This window comes from Borostomias antarcticus (genome assembly GCF_949987555.1).
Source record: "Borostomias antarcticus genome assembly, chromosome: 11".
Taxonomy (NCBI): domain Eukaryota; kingdom Metazoa; phylum Chordata; class Actinopteri; order Stomiiformes; family Stomiidae; genus Borostomias; species Borostomias antarcticus.
Window position 1 is genome coordinate 15029795 of NC_140244.1, and position 22500 is coordinate 15052294.

The 22500-nt window shown below is 46.2% G+C and overlaps 1 protein-coding gene across 1 annotated transcript in view; it reads right to left on the reverse strand.

The window, feature by feature from the left end:
• The window catches only part of dip2bb (disco-interacting protein 2 homolog Bb), a gene marked incomplete at both ends in the record, with an annotated part of 77071 nt that overhangs the window by 35032 nt on the left and 19539 nt on the right, over positions 1–22500 (reverse strand). Inside the window, 6 exons of the mRNA XM_084445633.1 lie at positions 714–833; positions 2920–3069; positions 6596–6910; positions 7379–7504; positions 12249–12395; positions 16472–16543. Of these exons, the coding sequence (XP_084301759.1) occupies positions 714–833; positions 2920–3069; positions 6596–6910; positions 7379–7504; positions 12249–12395; positions 16472–16543 (930 nt within the window). The remainder of the gene's footprint in view (positions 1–713; positions 834–2919; positions 3070–6595; positions 6911–7378; positions 7505–12248; positions 12396–16471; positions 16544–22500) is intronic.

Genomic DNA, 22500 nt, shown 5'->3' on the forward strand with positions numbered 1-22500 from the left:
TAGTAGTAGTAGTAGTAGTAGTAGTAACGGTAGTAGTAGTGGTAGTGGTGGTAGTAGTAGTAGTAGTAGTAGTCGTAGTAGTGGTAGTAGTAGTAGTAGTGGTAGTAGTAGTAGTAGTGGTAGTAGTAGTAGTAGTAGTGGTGGTAGTAGTAGTAGTAGTAGTGGTAGTAGTAGTAGTAGTAGTAGTAGTAGTAGTAGTTGTGGTAGTAGTAGTGGTGGTAGTAGTAGTAGTAGTAGTAGTAGTGGTAGTAGTAGTAGTAGTAGTAGTAGTAGTAGTAGTAGTGGTAGTAGTGGTAGTAGTAGTGGTAGTAGTAGTAGTGGTAGTAGTGGTTGTAGTAGTAGTAGTGGTAGTAGTAGTAGTGGTAGTAGTAGTAGTAGTAGTAGTAGTAGTAGTAGTAGTAGTAGCGGTAGTAGTAGTCATAGTAGTAGTAGTAGTAGTGGTAGTAGTAGTGGTAGTAGTAGTAGTGGTAGTAGTAGTAGTAGTAGTAGTAGTAGTAGTAGTAGTAGTAGTAGTGGTACTAGTAGTAGTAGTAGTAGTAGTAGTAGTAGTAGTAGTAGTAGTAGCGGTAGTATTAGTGGTAGTGGTGGTAGTAGTAGTAGTAGTAGAAGAAGTAGTAGTAGTGGTAGTAGTAGTAGTAGTAGTAGTAGTAGTAGTAGTAGTGGTAGTAGTAGTAGTAGTAGTAGTACTAGTAGTAGGGAGGTGTCTCTCTCACCCTCCACGATCTCCTCAGAGTCGTCCATGAAGAAGTCGCTGAGTGGGGGCCTCTTGGGCCTCTTCAGCGTGTTGAGCAGCTGCTGGATCTTAGTGGACACCCTGCTGCTCACCGGCACCCCTACAGGCAGGGAGGGGAGGGGACGCGGTGGTCGGACAAACACACACGGTCACACACAACCTCTCTCTCTCTCTCTCTCTTTCTCTCTCACTGTGCAGAGACACAAGGACAAGGCTCCACCTCAGACACAACACTGTTCACTCTTAGTCTGCTGTTTTTCATTCATCTATCACCAATATCACCTTCAATCTCAGGTTTCAAACTGACAGTTGACATTCAATATAAACAATAATATGGAAGGAAAGCCAGCAGACAGAGTTACTGTAGCTGAACACTGGGAACAGGAGGCAGGAGGAGTGAGGGTTTCACAGCTCTGTATGGGGGAAAGACAGGAGGGCTGGTTCTGTCTGAGGGTGTATGGGGGAAAAGACAGGAGGGCTGGTTCTGTCTGAGGGTGTATGGGGGAAAAGACATGAGGGCTGGTTCTGTCTGAGGGTGTATGGGGGAAAAGACAGGAGGGCTGGTTCTGTCTGAGGGTGTATGGGGGAAAAGACAGGAGGGCTGGTTCTGTCTGAGGGTGTAGCTCATCTCCACTAGCGCCCCTAGTTCTACCAGACAAACAGGGGGTCAGAAACACCGGTCACCAGGTCACCAGGTCACAAACACAGATGTTGATCGTGCGTTTCTTACGCGTTTCTCTCAGGTTGTAGGTGCCCCTCCCTACAGACATTCACATAAATAAGTGACAGGGTGGAAAAAGACCAGAAGAAGAGAAAAGCAACATCGTTTCTGGTTAACGCTCACATCATCCTGGAATATTTAAAAAAAGAAAAATATATCAGATTTTCAATAGAGATACAGAAGAGCGGGATGATTGTGACACGCACGCACACACACACACACACACACACACACACGATAGGGCTGTCGCGGTTAGGAATTATCCTGAGCGGTTCAAATTGATAGATTTCAACCGCGGTCTGCGGTTTTACCGCTGTTTTTTTATTTATTTAGTTTTACACTACATTTTATCTATATCCTATGTGTGTAGCCTAGTTGTGGCCTACATTATTCATTTTTAGCAAACGAAATAATAATTAAATAAATGACGGTACAGGAATGCAATGGTGCGCGCAGCACACAAACAGGCAAATCATTCGACATAAATAATACTAAAACAATTAGGCTACAGGTATAAAGGGACCTAAAGGGCAAAGCCAATGTTTGCTGTGCATTAAAGTAAGCTTAGGCTAGGTATAACACGTTATACATATATACCAAAAGTTTAGTGCCGTGCATTTATTAATCGGATAGCCTATGTCTATAGGTGTATTTGACAGTCCTGGAAAAAGCCCTGATAGCCTACCAAAATGAAAAGAAAATCCTTAGTGGCCGCTGTTGTCTCTATTTTGTTATTGTAGTGTGTAGTTGTAGCCATACCTATTATTCCTACAATGAAGTAGGAACTTCCCCACCACCATTTAAGATTTAATCTCTGGTCTGAATGGGTAGGCTATGTATGGAAACATACTTTTTGGCGCGATCAGCTACAGCTTTCTAATCCAACTTGAACTTGTCCTTTAACAGTTTACCGAGTCTTTGTACAATAAATCCATAATGATATGATTTCGTTTGTGGTCATTTATCATTTTCATGATGATAATAGTCCTTGTTTACAGGCTAATGTTTGGCTATCCGCCTTATTAACTGCCCAATGTACGTAGTAGCCTAATAGAATTGCCATAACATCTCATTTCTAGATCTAGGCTATACAGTAACACTAGGCCACCATTTCCATTTGAAATTGATTAACTTATTTCGAATATCATTCTCGTTCTGCTCCGCGCAATGCGTTCCTTCGACTTCGCGGACGTAGTCCTAAACTATAAGAATCTCCATTTACTAGTCGATACATTTTTACAATGATTAGGCTAGACCTATTTTCTATCTCAGTCGACGGCTGGATATTTATTTGACATCCCTTGGAAAGCCCCATGGAACATAGGCCTAATAAAATTAAAAAAACCTTAGTGACCGCGGTAGATGCGGTCATCTGTAAAGCGCCACGGTCTGCTTCACAGGACCGTGGTTGTGCGGTTAACCGCAAACCACGACAGCCCTAACACACACACACACACACACTCACCGTCGGCGGTCTCCATCATGCTGGAGCGGCTCTGTCCTCGGCTCATGCCGCGGACTACGGGGTTGGAGGGCAGGTCCACCCTGCTGGGGGCCCGGGCCTGGGGGGCCACCGCCGTCACGTCAGGCGGGGGCCCGCGGGTCTCTGACTGGGCTGGGGGGGGGGGGGGGGGCAGACAGGCTTCAGGCTTCCAAGTCATGCTCTCTCCAGTATATTCTGTGCTGTCCACAGAATAAATGAATGTTCGCAATTAACTTTATTATTCAAACAAGGCAAGCAGGGATTAAACAGCGTGACTGATTATAAGGGCTCTCCATCCTTAATCCCTGCCACACACTTGGTCGTCTTGTGTTAATCAGTGTTGTAGTACTCCAGTCCAGGACTTGGATTCGAGTCCAACTCAAGTCGCGATTTTCGTGACTTGTGACTCGACTCGGTCTCAGAACATTGGGGACTAGTGACTCGACTCGGACTCGTGCCTTCACTGAGTACCGATGACTCGGACTTGGACTCGGGAGCACCGAGGACTTGGGCTCGCAGATTGACTGGACTCGGAAGTTGGAGACGAAAATTAGGGGTAGAATACGCTTTATTATGGATCGCACCGCTGTCAGGCGGGTCTTGCCTAGAACTGCGGTGCGATCCATAACGCGTAGGCTACACCCTTCTCTCCCTGGGGTCCACCCATTTGTGTTGGCGTGTGTTTGATGGTTGGTGCGTGTAATGCTATCATCGCAGTCTACGTGATACACGCCGTATACTCACTAGAAAGGTCACGGATTTCAGTAAACACACTGCAACATGGGCGAGGATGCGTAACAACATCGTCTTGCGAAATAATGTCCACACTTTCACGAAGTGCGGAAGCGGGGATTGAACCCTTGCTACGCTGGGAGGCATGAGCGTTACCGGTGCGCTACCGGAGTGCTTAGAACATACACACTTTCATTCTGAAGCTGGTACAGTAGCCTAGTTTTGACAATTCCCAGCTGTAAACGTCGTTGGCAGTTTTTTGTATAATAATTAATTGCACTACTGCTGAGTGTAAAAGGTGCTTCAGTCTTATGACCAATGTACGCTTGGACAAGAGATCTTCACTGTTGTCCAAATTAATGTCCAAATTAATGTATGATCAGCATCAATAGTAAGACTTTGAGCCAATTACCAGCTGTGAATGTCATTGGCAGCTTGTTTTAATAATAAATTGACATGTTGATAACGCATAATCGGTCTTATAGAGTGCTCTTAAATAGACATAGGTATAGCCTACATTAGGCCTATGCATTAGTGAGTGTATATATAGCTGGGACGGAAAAATCACAGTATACTGTTGAGGAATTTACATCCAAACACCTTAAACCTTTGTCCTCTCTCTCCTTTTGTAATTCATCACCTCCCCCAAATATTCACATAGCTGTGCTAACATACAAAATGGCTTCCAGGAGGCCATCTGTCTACAACAGAATAACCATCCTTTGTCATCCTTTGTCCCCAATTGCCGCCTTTTTCTCATGTCACATGTCTGTACTCTTGGCCACGCCTGCCATTTCATATGACGTACAATGGAGTAGCCAATCACATCCTGGAAGCACCGTACCTGTGTTTTGACTGCATATAAGGCACAGCAAAAGACAGAGCCGGCACTTCGCTGAATAAACCACCCTTGTTGCGTTGTTCAGGAAGTCCTTGCGCTCGTATGTTTTCACAATAAACCAGACTTAACCTTTTGAGCGAATCTTGGTAAATCCTTTTTTGACTAGATCAGTTAAATTTCAATTACAATACCCACTAAAAAAACAATGACCATTAAAGTAGTTCTACTATTTCTACAGTGTTCGGTGTCTAATTTATTCAAGAGCCTACATTTTCGGAGACATTAACAATTGCGAGCCCATAATAGGCCTATGTGTTGATATGATGCCTAAGTAAATATCAAATGTAGGCTACAGTAGCCTACACTCAATGCCTTCCACTTGCTGCTGTAGATTGACTGCATGACATCATGCCCACTGATTTTGGAATGAATTACTTAAGCAATTGACCACTCGAGGCAGTGGGTTACAGGGGATTTTACCACAGCTACGGGGCGTTGCCTAAAACCCCCGTAGCTGTGGTAAAATCCCCTGTAACCCACTGCCTCGAGTGGTCAATTGCTTTTCTACAACGGTTACTACATATATATATTCACACTCAGTAGTAACATTCAATCATTCATTTACTGATCATTCTTATCATTTTAGTATTAACAAAATCTTCCACGATAGGCTATAGTTCTGAATTAAATGGTTGCCAGGCAACATAGGCTATCTCGCCTATTTGGGTTGGCCTTGTTCACGCATAATTCAGGTTGTAGAAAGCCTAAATAAACCACAGTATGCCGGATGTGTTATCCAGTGATATTTGTTGTAGAGTAGCCAAGGCTACGGGGGTGTTGGGATATTGATTTTGCAGCTCAACTCCTTGCCAACATTTCAACCTGACATTCAACATGTTGTGACAATACCAGAACTCTTTGGCTATCCAACCTTTAGCTATGAATTGGGCTATTTTTCATTCACTAATGCATAGGCCTAATGTAGGCTATACCTATGTCTAATTAAGAGCATTCTGAAAGACCGGTTATGCGTTATTAACATGTCAATTTATTAATAAAACAAACTGCCAATGACATTCACAGCTGGTAATTGGCTAAAAGTCTTACTATTGATGCTGATCATACATTAATTTGGTGTGAAGATCTCTTGTCCAAGCGTACATTGTTCATAAGACTGAAGCACCTTTTACACTCAGCAGTAGTGCAATTAATTATTATACAAAAAACTGCCAATGACGTTTACAGCTGGGAATTGTCAAAACTTAGCTAGCCTAAATGTATTTTGCTCTGGAGCTCAAGTCCCAGATGAATGAAGGTGACGGTCGAGCGGGTATCCTTCGTATTAACAACACTAATCAACTCCAAACTGCCCAAAAGGCAGAATTGCTAAATTCTGTAGGTTCAGAGGAATCCAATGATGTCCACCTCTTCACATTTGGTTGATTTGATTGACAGTTCTCGATAAGACCTCTAAATACAGAAAACTGGAGCTCAAGACAAAAAAGCAGAATGAGAGCTCGTGCCTCTGACAGCAAGCTAATGTTACAGCTAGCTAGCTGTCTGTCTGTCAGTTAGCCCCTCATTCATTCTTTCTTTTGAATGAATAGTCTGGCAAGCGAGAGAACGCACGACCGTTAGCTAACATTTTGAACTCAGTGGGTGTCGAGTCACTTCAGAGGCTGCTAGCTAGCTATGGTAACGTTAGCTAGCTATAGCCTCTGAAGTGACTCGACAACCACTGAGTTCAAGATGTTTGGTTAGCTAACGTTAGGTTGTGCGTTCTAGAAGAACCATGCTAGCTGTTTGAAAGCTAGGTACAATATTTGTATTTTTTGTACATACTTGTACATACTCAAACTACTCTTTGGTGACTCATGACTCGGACTCGACTCAGAGGCTTTTTTGGTGACTCGGACTCGAGCACTGGGGACTCGTGACTCGACTCGGACTCGAGCACTGGGGACTCGTGACTCGAGCACTGGGGACTCGTGACTCGACTCGCACTCAAGACTTAGTGACTCGACTACAACACTGGTGTTAATATTACTGGTGATAATATTGTGTGTTAGCTGTGTATTATCTCACCGATGCGTGTGTGAGCCAGCATGTCTGCCACGGCTACTGGCTGGGGTTGGTTCTGAGGCTGGGGCTGGTTCTGAGGCTGGTACTGGAGCTGGTACTGGGGCTTATACTGGGCCTGGACCTGGGGCTGAGCCTGGGGCGGGGGCTTGCCCTCTCCATGGGACAGAGTGGAGGAGGCGGAGGAGGAGGTGGAGGAGCCCTGGAGCGAGCGGTTGATCCAGGAGTCGGGGCTCTGCAGGCTCTGGGGCTGGGAGGGGGCCACGCCCACCGACCCCTGCCTACGCAGGGAGCCCTCGTCCTCCGACCCGGAAGAAGAGTCTGAGAGAGAGAGAGAGGGAGGGAGAGAGAGAGAGAGAGATGGAGAGAGAGGGAAAGAGAGAGACAGAAAGAGGGAGAGAGAGGAAGGGAGAGATAGAGAGAGATATAGAGAGAGAGAGAGAAAGAGAGTGAGAGAGAGAAAGAGAGAGATAGAGAGGGAGAGAGATAGGAAGGGAGCGAGGGAGAGATAGAGAGAGGGAGACAAGAGAGAGAGGGAGGGAGAGAAAGAGGGAGAGAGAGGGAGAGAGAGATAAGGAGGGAGAGAGAGGGAGGAAAGAGAGAGAGAGAGAGAGAGGGAAGGGGGGAGAGGGAGAGGGAGAGAGAGGGAGGAGAGAGAGAGAGGGAAGGAGAGAGATCGTAGCATTTGAGAAAGAGTCTTTTGGTAAGTGATGGTCCTAGCTAAGGTGGAGGTTTGGAGGGCTAGTAGGGGGCATGGCTCGGGGCTCGGGGTTTAGTCTGTGGTCCTACCTGGGGGGGTGCGGGTATCGACGGGAGACTGGACGTAGGTGGAGCGGCGCTTGGTGGGCATGGGCAGCGCCATCTTCTCCTCTCGGTGTTTGGCCAACGCAGCTTGGACCGCCTCAGAGTGGATATCTGTGTGAATGAGAGAGGGAGAGAGGGGGGGGGGGGGGGAGGTCGGAGGGAGAGAGGGAGGGGGGGCGGGGGGAGGTCGGAGGGGTCAGCCTGCCCAGGGAGCTGCTCAGACACAGAGCTACAGTATCTTTCCCTGCTGACCTCAGACAGAACTCTCTCTCTCCACCAATCACAGGGCCCTGCTGACCTCTCTCTCCACCAACCACAAACTAAGCAGTGCTGCTCTTCAACTGGTCCCTTTCAAACAAGATCCTGTCTAGAGACTCAGCTTCAAACCGATTTGGTCGTCACCATCAAACAGCGACTGAACAGGCTTTCCATCCTTCTATGGTCTGGATCTCGAGGTCTGTTGTCTTTGGTTTTCGTTTGTTTTACAGTTTGTTGAGCGGGATTTACAAGCCAGCAGCTGAGCCTTGCTTTTAGCAAGTAGACTAAGTTTGTTGTCTTCTGGTTTTCGTTTGTTTACAGTTTGCTGAGCGGGATTTACAAGCCAGCAGCTGAGCCTTGCTTTTAGCAAGTAGACTAAGTTTGTTGTCTTCTGGTTTTCGTTTGTTTCCAGTTTGCTGAGCGGGATTTACAAGCCAGCAGCTGAGCCTTGCTTTTAGCAAGTAGACTAAGTTTGTTGTCTTCTGGTTTCGTTTGTTTACAGTTTGCTGAGCGGGATTTACAAGCCAGCAGCTGAGCCCTGCTTTTAGCAAATAGATTGGTGGTTCTTATCCTCTTAATTGAATTCCGCAATTATTTTAACGAGTCTTGCGATGGCTCCACACCCTGCCGCCCCTAACTGCTTGGGTTGCCTCCAGCGTAGCCAAATAATCTCAGAGTTGGAAGGTAGGATCTCTACTCTACACTCTATACATCAAGCCGAACATTTCCTGAACTCACTGCTACCCGACCCAGACGTCGGCGTCCAGCCTCCCACTGCTCCACCGTCGGCGGCATCCGGGGGTGGGGATGTGGATTTTGGTTTCCTCCTGAGTGAGGAATCCTGGCCCACACTCGGAGCCAGACCCAAGTATTTAAGCTCCACTCCTTGGACCACTGTTAGGAGGAAACGAGGAAGGGAAACCTCCAGGGTCCTCTCCCAACCCTCCGACGACGACACCCTCCAGCTGAGGAATAGCTTTGCTCCGCTGGCCGAGCCTGTATCCAAGAGGTCCAAGGATACTAGCAGCATCAGCTCCTCGGTCTGGCTCCCTGCTGCTGGGGCTCATTTCACACCCTGCTCTACTCAGTACCATACCCATACTCCGCAGCCCACCCACACCTCTCTGGTTGGTGAGCGGCATAATAGCCAGGCTAATCAGCCTGCTCCCCGGCCTGAGCACAGTCCAGTCCACCGAGGGGACCCCCGGCTCCCACCCTCTGCCACTTGGCCTTCAGGTGTGAGGCAGCAAAGGAGGCCCCCTAAGCCCAGTGGGCCCGCCACTGATCCCGCCCCCCCATCTGTGCTCGCCATCGGATCATCCATGGTGCGCCATGTAGTGATCCCGAAAGCCCGGATCTGCTGCTTCCCAGGAGCTAAGGTCTCGGACATCAGGACTGTTGTCCCATCACTCCTCGCGGATTATCCCCTGGCCTCATCCATCATCATCCATGTCGGAACAAATGACATCAAGCTTCAGCAGTCTGAGCGGCTGAAGGAGGATTTCAAGGCCCTGATCTCCACTGCTCAGGCGTCAGGAAAGACCTGCATCATCTCTGGCCCGTTCTCCTCTCCCCGGTATGGTGATGCCAAATATAGTAGGATCCGTCAGCTCCACATCTGGCTGGAAGGCTACTGCTGCCAGTTGAAGCTTCCCTTCATAGATCATTTCACCACTTTCTTGAACCGCTCGGACCTCTTCGCCAGGGACGGCCTTCATCCTAGCAGGTCAGGTGCCCGTCTGCTCAGTATGAATATGGACCTGACGCTAAGATCTTCCAGCGTCTGATGTGGGGTTAGCCCGACCCGTCTCAACCACCCTACTGCCAAACATAAACCTCCTGTACCCACGGGTCGGGCTACACCAGCTCCATCTCACCAGCGCCCCATCACCATAGACCTTGATTCCCTGCCCCTCACTGAGACCTGGCATAGCGACGTTTATATTTCTATAAACGAATTTTGCCCACCTGAATATGCCATTCAGCGAATTATCTCCCACCGCACCCCTATTACCATAATGAAACAGTCAGGTGGATCTAATATGAAAAACCTAATATCCGTTCCAGTGAATATACCATCCAGGCCTACTAGTCAGGCGAGCCAGCCCTTTTCTCCGGAAGCTATTTCAATGGCGATCCTGAATGTCTGGTCCCTACCAAGCAAAACTTTTCTCATTAATGATCTTATATGTGAACGTAAATTAGACTGTATGTTCCTAACTGAAACCTGGCTAAATATAAATGGACCAGCAGCCCTCATTGAAGCCTCTCCTCCTAACTACAGCTTTTTTCAATCTATCAGAAGTGGGAAAAAAGGTGGAGGAACAGCCACCATAGCTACAGATGCCCTCAGCTGCAGGACCATCTCCTTTGATGATTTCGCCTCTTTTGAATACCACGCTATTGTCTTAAAATGCCAGCCCCCAGTTCTGGCAGTAACCGTGTATAGGCCTCCCAAACAATGCCCTGCCTTCTCTACAGAATTTTCAGAACTCCTGTCCATCATCCATACAAATTATGATAAGATTATCATCATTGGAGATTTCAACATACACGTAGACACTGAGGCGGACTTGAAAGCTAGGGACTTTATCAACCTACGAACTCCATGGATTTTACCCAACATATCACTGAGCCAACCCACAACCGCGGCCACACCCTTGATCTAGTTATTACTAAGGGCCTGACTATCACTGTCTCCTCTATTAGTGACCTCGCTCTCTCCGACCATTTCTGTATCTTCTTCACTGCATTGGTTTCTAAAGTCAAAAGTAGTACTGAGCGCTTTATCAAGAAACGTTATCTTACCTCCGCAGTAGCCGATAGTTTTAGAGAAATAATGACCACAAACAATTTATCAACTCCAGAAGTGGGGCCGTTAGGAACTATTGAAGACTTGGCAACCACCTTTAACACCAGAGTAAGGGCAGCCTTGGATTCTGTAGCACCTATTAAACTGAAAAGGATCACAACCAATAATAAAGCTTCATGGCGAAATTAGGAAACATATCAACTAAAGAGAACCTGCAGAAGTTCTGAGCGTATATGGCGAAAAACCAAGCTACAGGTCCACCATGATATTCTCAAAGAACATCTCTGCTTTTAATAAAGCAATAAGAAATGCAAGGAAAGACCACTTCTCAAAATTGATATCTATCAACCGAAATAATTCAAGAGTGCTCTTCTCAACAATTGATAGCCTAATAAACCCTGCCGTAAAAACACCTGATAACCTGCTCTCTACCTCCAAATGTGAGGAATTTGCAGCTTACTTCAGAGATAAGATTATGAATATTAGGAGGAATATCACCCAGGAAAGGCCATGCATCCCGTTCACAGATCCTCTCCCTCCATGTAATGGACATATGAGCCTGTTTACACTGATGGACACAGAAATGTTGAGAAAAGTAGTATCCAAACTCAAATCCTCCACATGCCTGCTGGATCCTATCCCCACCGATTTTTTCAAAACTATTTTTGAAACTGCCAATACTTAAAACTGCTCTACTATCAGGCCTACCAAAGAAAGCAATCTCTAAGCTACAAATGATACAGAATGCTGCAGCACGAGTCCTCACTAAGACTAGACGAAGGGCACACATCACACCAGCCTTAAAATCACTACACTGGTTACCAGTCAACTCTAGAATAGACTTTAAAATACTATTACTAGTCTATAAATCTCTCCACAGTCACTCACCAGAATATATTTCAGACATGCTTGTTAAGTACATGCCCAACAGACCACTCAGATCCTCAGGTACTCAACTTTTAACAGTTCCAAAAGCCAGGACCAAGAAACACGGAGAGGCAGCTTTTAGTTTCTATGCCCCCAACCTCTGGAACACCCTACCGGAGTGCCTAAGAAGGGCCGAAACAACGGAGGTCTTCAAGCGAGACCTCAAGACGTACCTTTTCGACCTAGCCTACAATCACTAGCTAGGACCTTGAGACACAGAAAGGCAGCCTCAAACCTACCTGTGAATCCTCTGTATACATTGGTATTTATCCTGCTATGCACTGTATGTATATCAAGTAGTGTACAGAAGCTGGTTATCCTGAAACAGGCTTGTTCTGTTCTGACAGCTGTGTTGCTTCAATGGCTCAGTGTGCTTCTAACCATTTTCTGCCTCCCCTAGTGCCTCTCTCTCTCCCTCCTATCCTCTAACCAGGTCCAGTGTCAGCTGTGGAGCTGTGGATATCGTAGTATTTAGTACACACACACACGTACACACAGACACACATCAGTCCACATCCGGCTTAGGCCTGGACCTGATGCTCTTAGCCTTTCTTGCTCTGAAAATTTAATTTAATGTAATTTATTGTTCTTTAAATGTTCTTAGCCATTAGACAAATATATTCCAGGAGCTTGCCCCAGGTTGCCTGTTTCAATATCTGTGTGGTCTGTATGGCTCTATGTGCTACTAACCCTGTTCTGCCTTCCCTCTCCCTAGTGCCTCTCTCTCTCCCTCCTATCTTCTAACCAGGTCCAGTGGATGCCTCACTGTCACCAGCAGACCTCCTGGAGGAGTGTTATGGGCTAGTCGGTAATTCCTTCCCCAGGCAGAGTGGGCGGTAGCGGGGCGTGGCTCCTCACCTGATCGGTAGCGGTCGTCCCTGGTTCCCCCACTGCGGTGCGGTCGCCGGGAGCGACGGTAGCGCGAGGAGCTGGAAGGAGGGGGGGCGTGGCTGGAGGCGGAGCTAGGACCCGGTGCCGCAAGCTCATACTGAGGGGGCGGCTCCACTGTGGAGCAAACACACGCGTGTCACATACGTGTTTACACGTGTCACATTCATGTAAATGGTAAATGGACTGCACTTATGTAGCTCTTTTATCCAAAGCGCTTTACAATGAAGGTCTTTCAATCACCCATTCACACACACACTCACACACCAATGGCGGCAGCTGCCATGCAAGGTGCTAGTCTGCTCATTGGGAGCAATTTGGGGTTCAGTGTCTCGCTCTGTCATACAGTAGTAGTGTCATATACTGTAGTAGTGTCATATACAGTAGTAGTGTCATATACAGTAGTAGTGTCATACTGTAGTAGTGTCATATACAGTAGTAGTGTCATATACTCTAGTAGTGTCATATACAGTAGTAGTGTCATATACTGTAGAAGTGTCATATACAGTAGTAGTAGACGTTGGACTTTTCCTTGTGCCTGTGATTTCCTGTGTGGTTTATTTTGACGGGGTTGCCGGTGCATGGCGAACGCGTACTGTTTGCCGTGGCGATAGGGGACTCTCCAAGTATTTGCCACTCGTCTCAAAATCACCGTGAGTGATTTTTTGATGAACTCGGGTACAGCCTACTACCCCCCTACACACGCACACACGCACTGAAAAATATGTAATCTATAGACAGTATAAGAGATCGTCATCATCACAATACAATAGATACATTTATAGAATCAATCAGATGAATGCAGAGACATGATTGGTTAGTGGCCTCTCGCTGAACTGGAAACTGTGGTGCGAGGTGCTGCCAGCGTGGGGCAGCAGTGAGCTGGACCGGCCTTCTGACCGGCCCTCTGACCCGGCGCCGCACCAGAGAAGAAGTCCCACATCCTGGTGTTTCAGAAACACACGACGGTGTAGGAGGTTTAGTTCCTGGGGTCTGAATGATGTAGGAGGTTTAGTTCCTGGGGTCTGAATGATGTAGGGAGGTTTAGTTCCTGGGGTCTGAATGATGTAGGGAGGTTTAGTTCCTGGAGTCTGAATGATGTAGGGAGGTTTAGTACCTGAATGATGTAGGGAGGTTTAGTTCCTGAATGATGTAGGAGGGTTTAGTACCTGAATGATGTAGGGAGGGTTAGTACCTGAATGATGTAGGGAGGTTTAGTTCCCGGATGATGTAGGAGGGTTTAGTACCTGAATGATGTAGGAGGGTTTAGTACCTGAATGATGTAGGGAGGTTTAGTTCCTGGGGTCTGAATGATGTAGGGAGGTTTAGTTCCTGGGGTCTGAATGATGTAAGGAGGTTTAGTTCCTGGGGTCTGAATGATGTAGGGAGGTTTAGTACCTGAATGATGTAGGGAGGTTTAGTACCTGAATGATGTAGGGAGGTTTAGTTCCTGAATGATGTAGGAGAGTTTAGTACCTGAATGATGTAGGGAGGGTTAGTACCAGAATGATGTAGGGAGGTTTAGTTCCCGGATGATGTAGGAGGGTTTAGTACCTGAATGATGTAGGAGGGTTTAGTACCTGAATGATGTAGGGAGGTTTAGTTCCTGAATGATGTAGGGAGGTTTAGTTCCTGAATGATGTAGGGAGGTTTAGTTCCTGAATGATGTAGGGAGGTTTAGTTCCTGAATGATGTAGGGAGGTTTAGTTCCTGGATGATGTAGGAGGGTTCAGTACCTCAATGGTGTAGGGGGGTTTAGTACCTGAATGATGTAGGGAGGTTTAGTTCCTGAATGATGTAGGGAGGTTTAGTACCTGAATGATATAGGGAGGTTTAGTTCCTGAATGATGTAGGGAGGTTTAGTTCCTGAATGATGTAGGAGGGTTTAGTTCCTGAATGATGTAGGGAGGTTTAGTACCTGAATGATATAGGGAGGTTTAGTTCCTGAATGATGTAGGGAGGTTTAGTTCCTGAATGATGTAGGAGGGTTTAAGTTCCTGAATGATGTAGCGAGGTTTAGTTCCTGAATGATGTAGGGAGGTTAAGTTCCTGAATGATGTAGATAGGTTTAGTTCCTGAATGATGTAGGGAGGTTTAGTTCCTGAATGATGTAGGGAGGTTTAGTTCCTGAATGATGTAGGGAGGTTTAGTTCCTGAATGATGTAGGGAGGTTTAGCTCCTGAATGATGTAGGGGGGTTTAGTTCCTGAATGATGTAGGGAGGTTTAGTTCCTGAATGATGTAGAGGGGTTTAGTTCCTGAATGATGTAGAGGTTTAGTTCCTGAACGATGTAGGAGGGTTTAGTACCTGAATGATGTAGGGAGGTTTAGTTCCTGAATGATGTAGGAGGGTTTAGTTCCTGAATGATGTAGAGAGGTTTAGTTTCTGAATGATGTAGGAGGGTTTAGTTCCTGAATGATGTAGGGAGGTTTAGCTCCTGAATGATGTAGGGGGGTTTAGCTCCTGAATGATGTAGGGGGGTTTAGTTCCTGAATGATGTAGGGAGGTTTAGTTCCTGAATGATGTAGGAGGGTTTAGTTCCTGGGGTCTGGATGATGTAGGGAGGTTTAGTTCCTCAATGATGTAGGGAGGTTTAGTTCCTGAATGATGTAGGGAGGTTTACTTCCTGAATGATGTAGGAGGGTTTAGTTCCTGAATGATGTAGGGAGGTTTAGCTCCTGAATGATGTAGGGGGGTTTAGTTCCTGAATGATGTAGAGGGGTTTAGTTCCTGAATGATGTAGAGGTTTAGTTCCTGAACGATGTAGGAGGGTTTAGTACCTGAATGATGTAGGAAGGTTTAGTATCTGAATGATGTAGGGAGGTTTAGTTCCTGAATGATGTAGGAGGGTTTAGTTCCTGAATGATGTAGGGAGGTTTAGTTCCTGAATGATGTAGGAGGGTTTAGTTCCTGAATGATGTAGGGAGGTTTAGCTCCTGTATGATGTAGGGGGTCTAGTTCCTGAATGATGTAGGGAGGTTTAGTTCCTGAATGATGTAGGGAGGTTTAGTTCCTGGGGTCTGGATGATGTAGGGAGGTTTAGTTCCTGAATGATGTAGGGAGGTTTAATTCCTGAATGATGTAGGAGGGTTTAGTCCCTGAATGATGTAGGGAGGTTTAGCTCCTGAATGATGTAGGGAGGTTTAGTTCCTGAATGATGTAGAGGGGTTTAGTTCCTGAATGATGTAGAGGTTTAGTTCCTGAACGATGTAGGAGGGTTTAGTACCTGAATGATGTAGGAAGGTTTAGTATCTGAATGATGTAGGGAGGTTTAGTTCCTGAATGATGTAGGAGGGTTTAGTTCCTGAATGATGTAGGGAGGTTTAGTTCCTGAATGATGTAGGAGGGTTTAGTTCCTGAATGATGTAGGGAGGTTTAGCTCCTGTATGATGTAGGGGGTCTAGTTCCTGAATGATGTAGGGGGTCTAGTTCCTGAATGATGTAGGGAGGTTTAGTTCCTGAATGATGTAGGGAGGTTTAGTTCCTGGGGTCTGGATGATGTAGGGAGGTTTAGTTCCTGAATGATGTAGGGAGGTTTAATTCCTGAATGATGTAGGAGGGTTTAGTCCCTGAATGATGTAGGGAGGTTTAGCTCCTGAATGATGTAGGGAGGTTTAGTTCCTGAATGATGTAGATAGGTTTAGTTCCTGAATGATGTAGAGGTTTAGTTCCTGAACGATGTAGGAGGGTTTAGTACCTGAATGATGTAGGGAGGTTTAGTATCTGAATGATGTCGGGAGGTTTAGTTCCTGAATGATGTAGGAGGGTTTAGTTCCTGAATGATGTAGGGAGGTTTAGTTCCTGAATGATGTAGGAGGGTTTAGTTCCTGAATGATGTAGGGAGGTTTAGCTCCTGAATGATGTAGGAGGGTTTAGTTCCTGAATGATGTAGGGAGGTTTAGCTCCTGAATGATGTAGGGGGGTTTAGTTCCTGAATGATGTAGGGAGGTTTAGTTCCTGAATGATGTAGAGGGGTTTAGTTCCTGGGGTCTGGATGATGTAGGGAGGTTTAGTTCCTCAATGATGTAGGGAGGTTTAGTTCCTGAATGATGTAGGAGGGTTTAGTTCCTGAATGATGTAGGGAGGTTCAGTTCCTGGGGTATGAATGATGTAGGGAGGTTTAGTTCCTGGGGTCTGAATGATGTAGGGAGGTTTAGTACCTGGGGTCTGAATGATGTAGGGAGGTTTAGTACCTGGGATCTGGATGATGTAGGGAGCAAGGAGCTTGGTCCTCTTCTTCTCAAAGCCCTTCTGAGTGATGTCACCTGAGAAAGAACACAACACCTTGGTCACTAACGGGGTCAAACAAGTGCACAGTAACACACACACACACATACACACACATGCCCACACACGCACACACACACGCACACACACATGCACACACACATGCACACACACACACACACGCACATACACATACACACACACACACACACAGGCATTAAGAAGAGTGTTGTAGAGTGTTGTATAATGTTGAGTATTATTTCTCTAGTGGGTTTCTCCTGAGATGTCTGTGTGAGGAGACCCTCCTCCCCCGAGCCCAGGGAGAGGTGATGGACAGGCTTCTCCTGCTCTGGTGATGGACAGGCTGCTCCTGAATGATGTAGGAGGGTTTAGTTCCTGAATGATGTAGGGAGGTTTAGTTCCTGAATGATGTAGGAGGGTTTCGTTCCTGAATGATGTACTGTAGGGAGGTTTAGTTCTTGAATGATGTAGGAGGGTTTAGTTCCTGGGGTCTGGATGATGAAGGGAGGTTTAGTTCCTGAATGATGTAGGGGGGTTTCGTTCCTGGGGTCTGAATGATGTAGGGAGGATTAGTTCCTGGGGTCTGAATGATGTAGGGGGGTTTAGTTCCTGGGGTCTGAATGATGTAGGGAGGATTAGTTCCTGGGGTCTGAATGATGTAGGGAGGTTTAGCTCCTCCCCTCTCCTTTCATCACACACGCATTCCCTCTCTCTCTCGTTCTCTCTCTCTCTCGTTCTCTCGCTCTCTCGTTCTCTTGCTCTCTCGTTCTCTTGCTCTCTCGTTCTCTTGTTCTCTCGTTCTCTTGCTCTCTCGCCCGACTGCGCTCGCTGCCCGAGAATCTGTCCTTGAAGCAGCTCAGCTTTCCTGCCAACCTCCTCCGCAAGCACTGACAAACACACACACACACATGTACGCAGGCACACACACACACACACACACACACACTCACACACACTCACTCCCACACGCGCCATCCATCTGGAGTGTTCAGCCCCCCCAGCACTCCTGCTGAACAGTAATGATAAACACTCCGCCTCAAGCCCCCTGTGGCACGACAAAACAAACGCTCTCACTGTCCCATCACTAATCATGAACTACGTCTCCACCACCATCTTCACAACATGATCAGTCATGATTACTGGGAAAGGGTGGGAGGGAGGAGAGGAGGAGAGAGGAGAGGAGAGGAGAGGAGGAGAGGAGGAGAGAGGAGAGAGGAGAGGAGGAGAGAGGAGGGGAGAGGAGGGGAGGGCAGGAGAGAGGAGGCTAGAGGAGAGGAGGAGAGAGGAGGGGAGGGGAGGAGAGAGGAGGCTAGAGGAGAGGAGGAGAGAGGAGGGGAGGAGAGAGGAGGAGAGCGCAAGAGTTTTAAACTGGATGGGAGCTGCTACAGGAAGCCAGTACGGAGAACATAGAAGGGAAGTCGTGTGGGAGAACTTGGGTGGTTGAACACCAAGAGAGAAGAGAAGATAAGAGGAGAGAGAGGAGAGAGAGGAGAGGAGAGGAGAGGAGAGAGAGGAGAGGACAGAGAGGAGAGAGAGGAGAGAGAGGAGAGGAGAGAGAGGAGAGGACAGAGAGGAGAGAGAGGTGAGGAGAGAGAGGAGAGGACAGAGGAGAGTTGAGAGAGGACTGCACACACACACTACATGTACACAGTGCACACATATTTAGGCGTCTATATACACTATTCACTACCACGCATCTATAAACACACGCTTCACTACCACGCATCTATAAACACACGCTTCACTACCACGCATCTATAAACACACGCTTCACTACCACGCATCTATAAACACACGCTTCACTACCACGCATCTATAAACACATGCTTGACTACCACGCATCTATAAACACGCTTCACTACCACACATCTATAAACACATGCTTGACTTCCACGCATCCATAAACACACGCTTCACTACCACACATCCATAAACACACGCTTCACTACCACACATCCATAAACACACGCTTCACTACCAGGCATCTATTAACACGCTTCACTACCACACATCTATAAACACGCTTCACTACCACGCATCTATAAACACACGCTTCACTACCAGGCATCTATTAACACGCTTCACTACCACGCATCTATAAACACGCTTCACTACCACACATCTATAAACACACGCTTCACTACCAGGCATCTATTAACACACTTCACTACCACGCATCTATAAACACGCTTCACTACCACGCATCTATAAACACATGCTTGACTACCACGCATCTATAAACACACGCTTCACTACCAGGCATCTGTAAACACATGCTTGACTATCACGCATCTATAAACACACGCTTCACTACCAGGCATCTATTAACACGCTTCACTACCACACATCTATAAACACGCTTCACTACCACGCGTCCATAAACACGCTTCACTACCACGCATCTATAAACACGCTTCACTACCACGCATCTATAAACACACGCATTCACTACCACGCATCTATAAACACACGCTTCACTACCACGCATCTATAAACACACGCTTCACTACCACGCATCCATAAACACACGCTTCACTACCACGCATCTATAAACACATGCTTGACTACCACGCATCTATAAACACGCTTCACTACCACGCATCTATAAACACGCTTCACTACCACGCATCTATAAACACACGCTTCCCTACCACGCATCTATAAACACGCTTCACTACCACGCATCTATAAACACACGCTTCACTACCACGCATCTATAAACACGCTTCCCTACCACGCATCTATAAACACGCTTCACTACCACGCATCTATAAACACACGCTTCACTACCAGGCATCTATTAACACGCTTCACTACCACGCATCTATAAACACGCTTCACTACCACACATCTATAAACACGCTTCACTACCACACATCTATAAACACATGCTTGACTACCACGCATCCATAAACACACGCTTCCCTACCACGCATCTATAAACACGCTTCACTACCACGCATCTATAAACACACGCTTCACTACCACGCATCTATAAACACGCTTCCCTACCACGCATCTATAAACACGCTTCACTACCACGCATCTATAAACACACGCTTCACTACCAGGCATCTATTAACACGCTTCACTACCACGCATCTATAAACACGCTTCACTACCACACATCTATAAACACGCTTCACTACCACGCATCTATAAACACACGCTTCACTACCACGCATCTATAAACACACGCTTCACTACCACGCATCTATAAACACACGCTTCACTACCACGCATCCATAAACACACGCTTCACTACCACGCATCTATAAACACATGCTTGACTACCACGCATCTATAAACACGCTTCACTACCATGCATCTATAAACACGCTTCACTACCACGCATCTATAAACACACGCTTCCCTACCACGCATCTATAAACACGCTTCACTACCACGCATCTATAAACACACGCTTCACTACCACGCATCTATAAACACGCTTCCCTACCACGCATCTATAAATACGCTTCACTACTAGGGCTGTATATCATCTTGGATTTCGCGATACGATACGCATCACGATACACAGGTCACGATTCGATACGTATCACGATACAGAGGTCACGATACAATACGATACGATACGATACGTATTGCGATACACACATCATTTACTGAAAGATTTTAAGTGTTCAAGACTGAAAACTGAATGGCTCAAATGCACTATATAGATAACTCAAACTCAATGACTGGACAGAGAACTAGCTAATAAATATTTTACATTTGATATCCATGCTTTTTAAACTGTCAACATTGTAGTATTTATCGTTTTTCAAAATTATTTATATGTATGCTTTTTTAACTTAATATTGTAGAATATGCTTTTTAAACTGGATTTAAAAATTTAAATCAAAAAAAAAAAAAAAAAATCTTTTTTTTTTTTTTTAATTTTACAGCGCCCGGCTGTATCGATACTCCGGGCTGAAAGATCGATACAGTATCGCGAGACTACGTACCGCGATACATCGTTGTATCGATACAATCCTACAGCCCTATTCACTACCACGCATCTATAAACACACGCTTCACTACCAGGCATCTATTAACACGCTTCACTACCACGCATCTATAAACACGCTTCACTACCACACATCTATAAACACGCTTCACTACCACACATCTATAAACACATGCTTGACTACCACGCATCCATAAACACACGCTTCACTACCACGCATCTATAAACACACGCTTCCCTACCACGCATCTATAAACACGCTTCACTACCACGCATCTATAAACACGCTTCACTACCACGCATCTATAAACACACGCTTCCCTACCACGCATCTATAAACACGCTTCACTACCACGCATCTATAAACACACGCTTCACTACCACGCATCTATAAACACGCTTCCCTACCACGCATCTATAAACACGCTTCACTACCACGCATCTATAAACACACGCTTCACTACCAGGCATCTATTAACACGCTTCACTACCACGCATCTATAAACACGCTTCACTACCACACATCTATAAACACGCTTCACTACCACACATCTATAAACACATGCTTGACTACCACGCATCCATAAACACACGCTTCCCTACCACGCATCTATAAACACGCTTCACTACCACGCATCTATAAACACACGCTTCACTACCACGCATCTATAAACACGCTTCCCTACCACGCATCTATAAACACGCTTCACTACCACGCATCTATAAACACACGCTTCACTACCAGGCATCTATTAACACGCTTCACTACCACGCATCTATAAACACGCTTCACTACCACACATCTATAAACACGCTTCACTACCACGCATCTATAAACACACGCTTCACTACCACGCATCTATAAACACACGCTTCACTACCACGCATCCATAAACACACGCTTCACTACCACGCATCTATAAACACATGCTTGACTACCACGCATCTATAAACACGCTTCACTACCACGCATCTATAAACACGCTTCACTACCACGCATCTATAAACACACGCTTCCCTACCACGCATCTATAAACACGCTTCACTACCACGCATCTATAAACACACGCTTCACTACCACGCATCTATAAACACGCTTCCCTACCACGCATCTATAAATACGCTTCACTACCACGCATCTATAAACACACGCTTCACTACCAGGCATCTATTAACACGCTTCACTACCACGCATCTATAAACACGCTTCACTACCACACATCTATAAACACGCTTCACTACCACACATCTATAAACACATGCTTGACTACCACGCATCCATAAACACGCTTCACTACCACGCATCTATAAACACACGCTTCACTACCACGCATCTATAAACACATGCTTGACTACCACGCATCTATAAACACATGCTTGACTATCACGCATCTATAAACACGCTTCACTACCAGGCATCTATAAACACACGCTTCACTACCAGGCATCTATAAACACACGCTTCACTACCACGCATCTATAAACACGCTTCACTACCAGGCATCTATAAACACACGCTTCACTACCAGGCATCTATAAACACACGCTTCACTACCACGCATCTATAAACACACGCTTCACTACCACGCATCTATAAACACGCTTCCCTACCACGCATCTATAAACACGCTTCACTACCACGCATCTATAAACACACGCTTCACTACCAGGCATCTATTAACACGCTTCACTACCACACATCTATAAACACGCTTCACTACCACGCATCTATAAACACGCTTCACTACCACGCATCTATAAACACACGCTTCCCTACCACGCATCTATAAACACGCTTCACTACCACGCATCTATAAACACACGCTTCACTACCACGCATCTATAAACACGCTTCCCTACCACGCATCTATAAACACACGCTTCACTACCAGGGACCTCATTTATCAAAGAGCGTGTAAATTCAGGTGTCAAAGAGGGCGTACGACGAAAACGAGAAAAGGGCGGACTGCCGCGTACGCCGAGAATATTTACACGCTTTTCGGA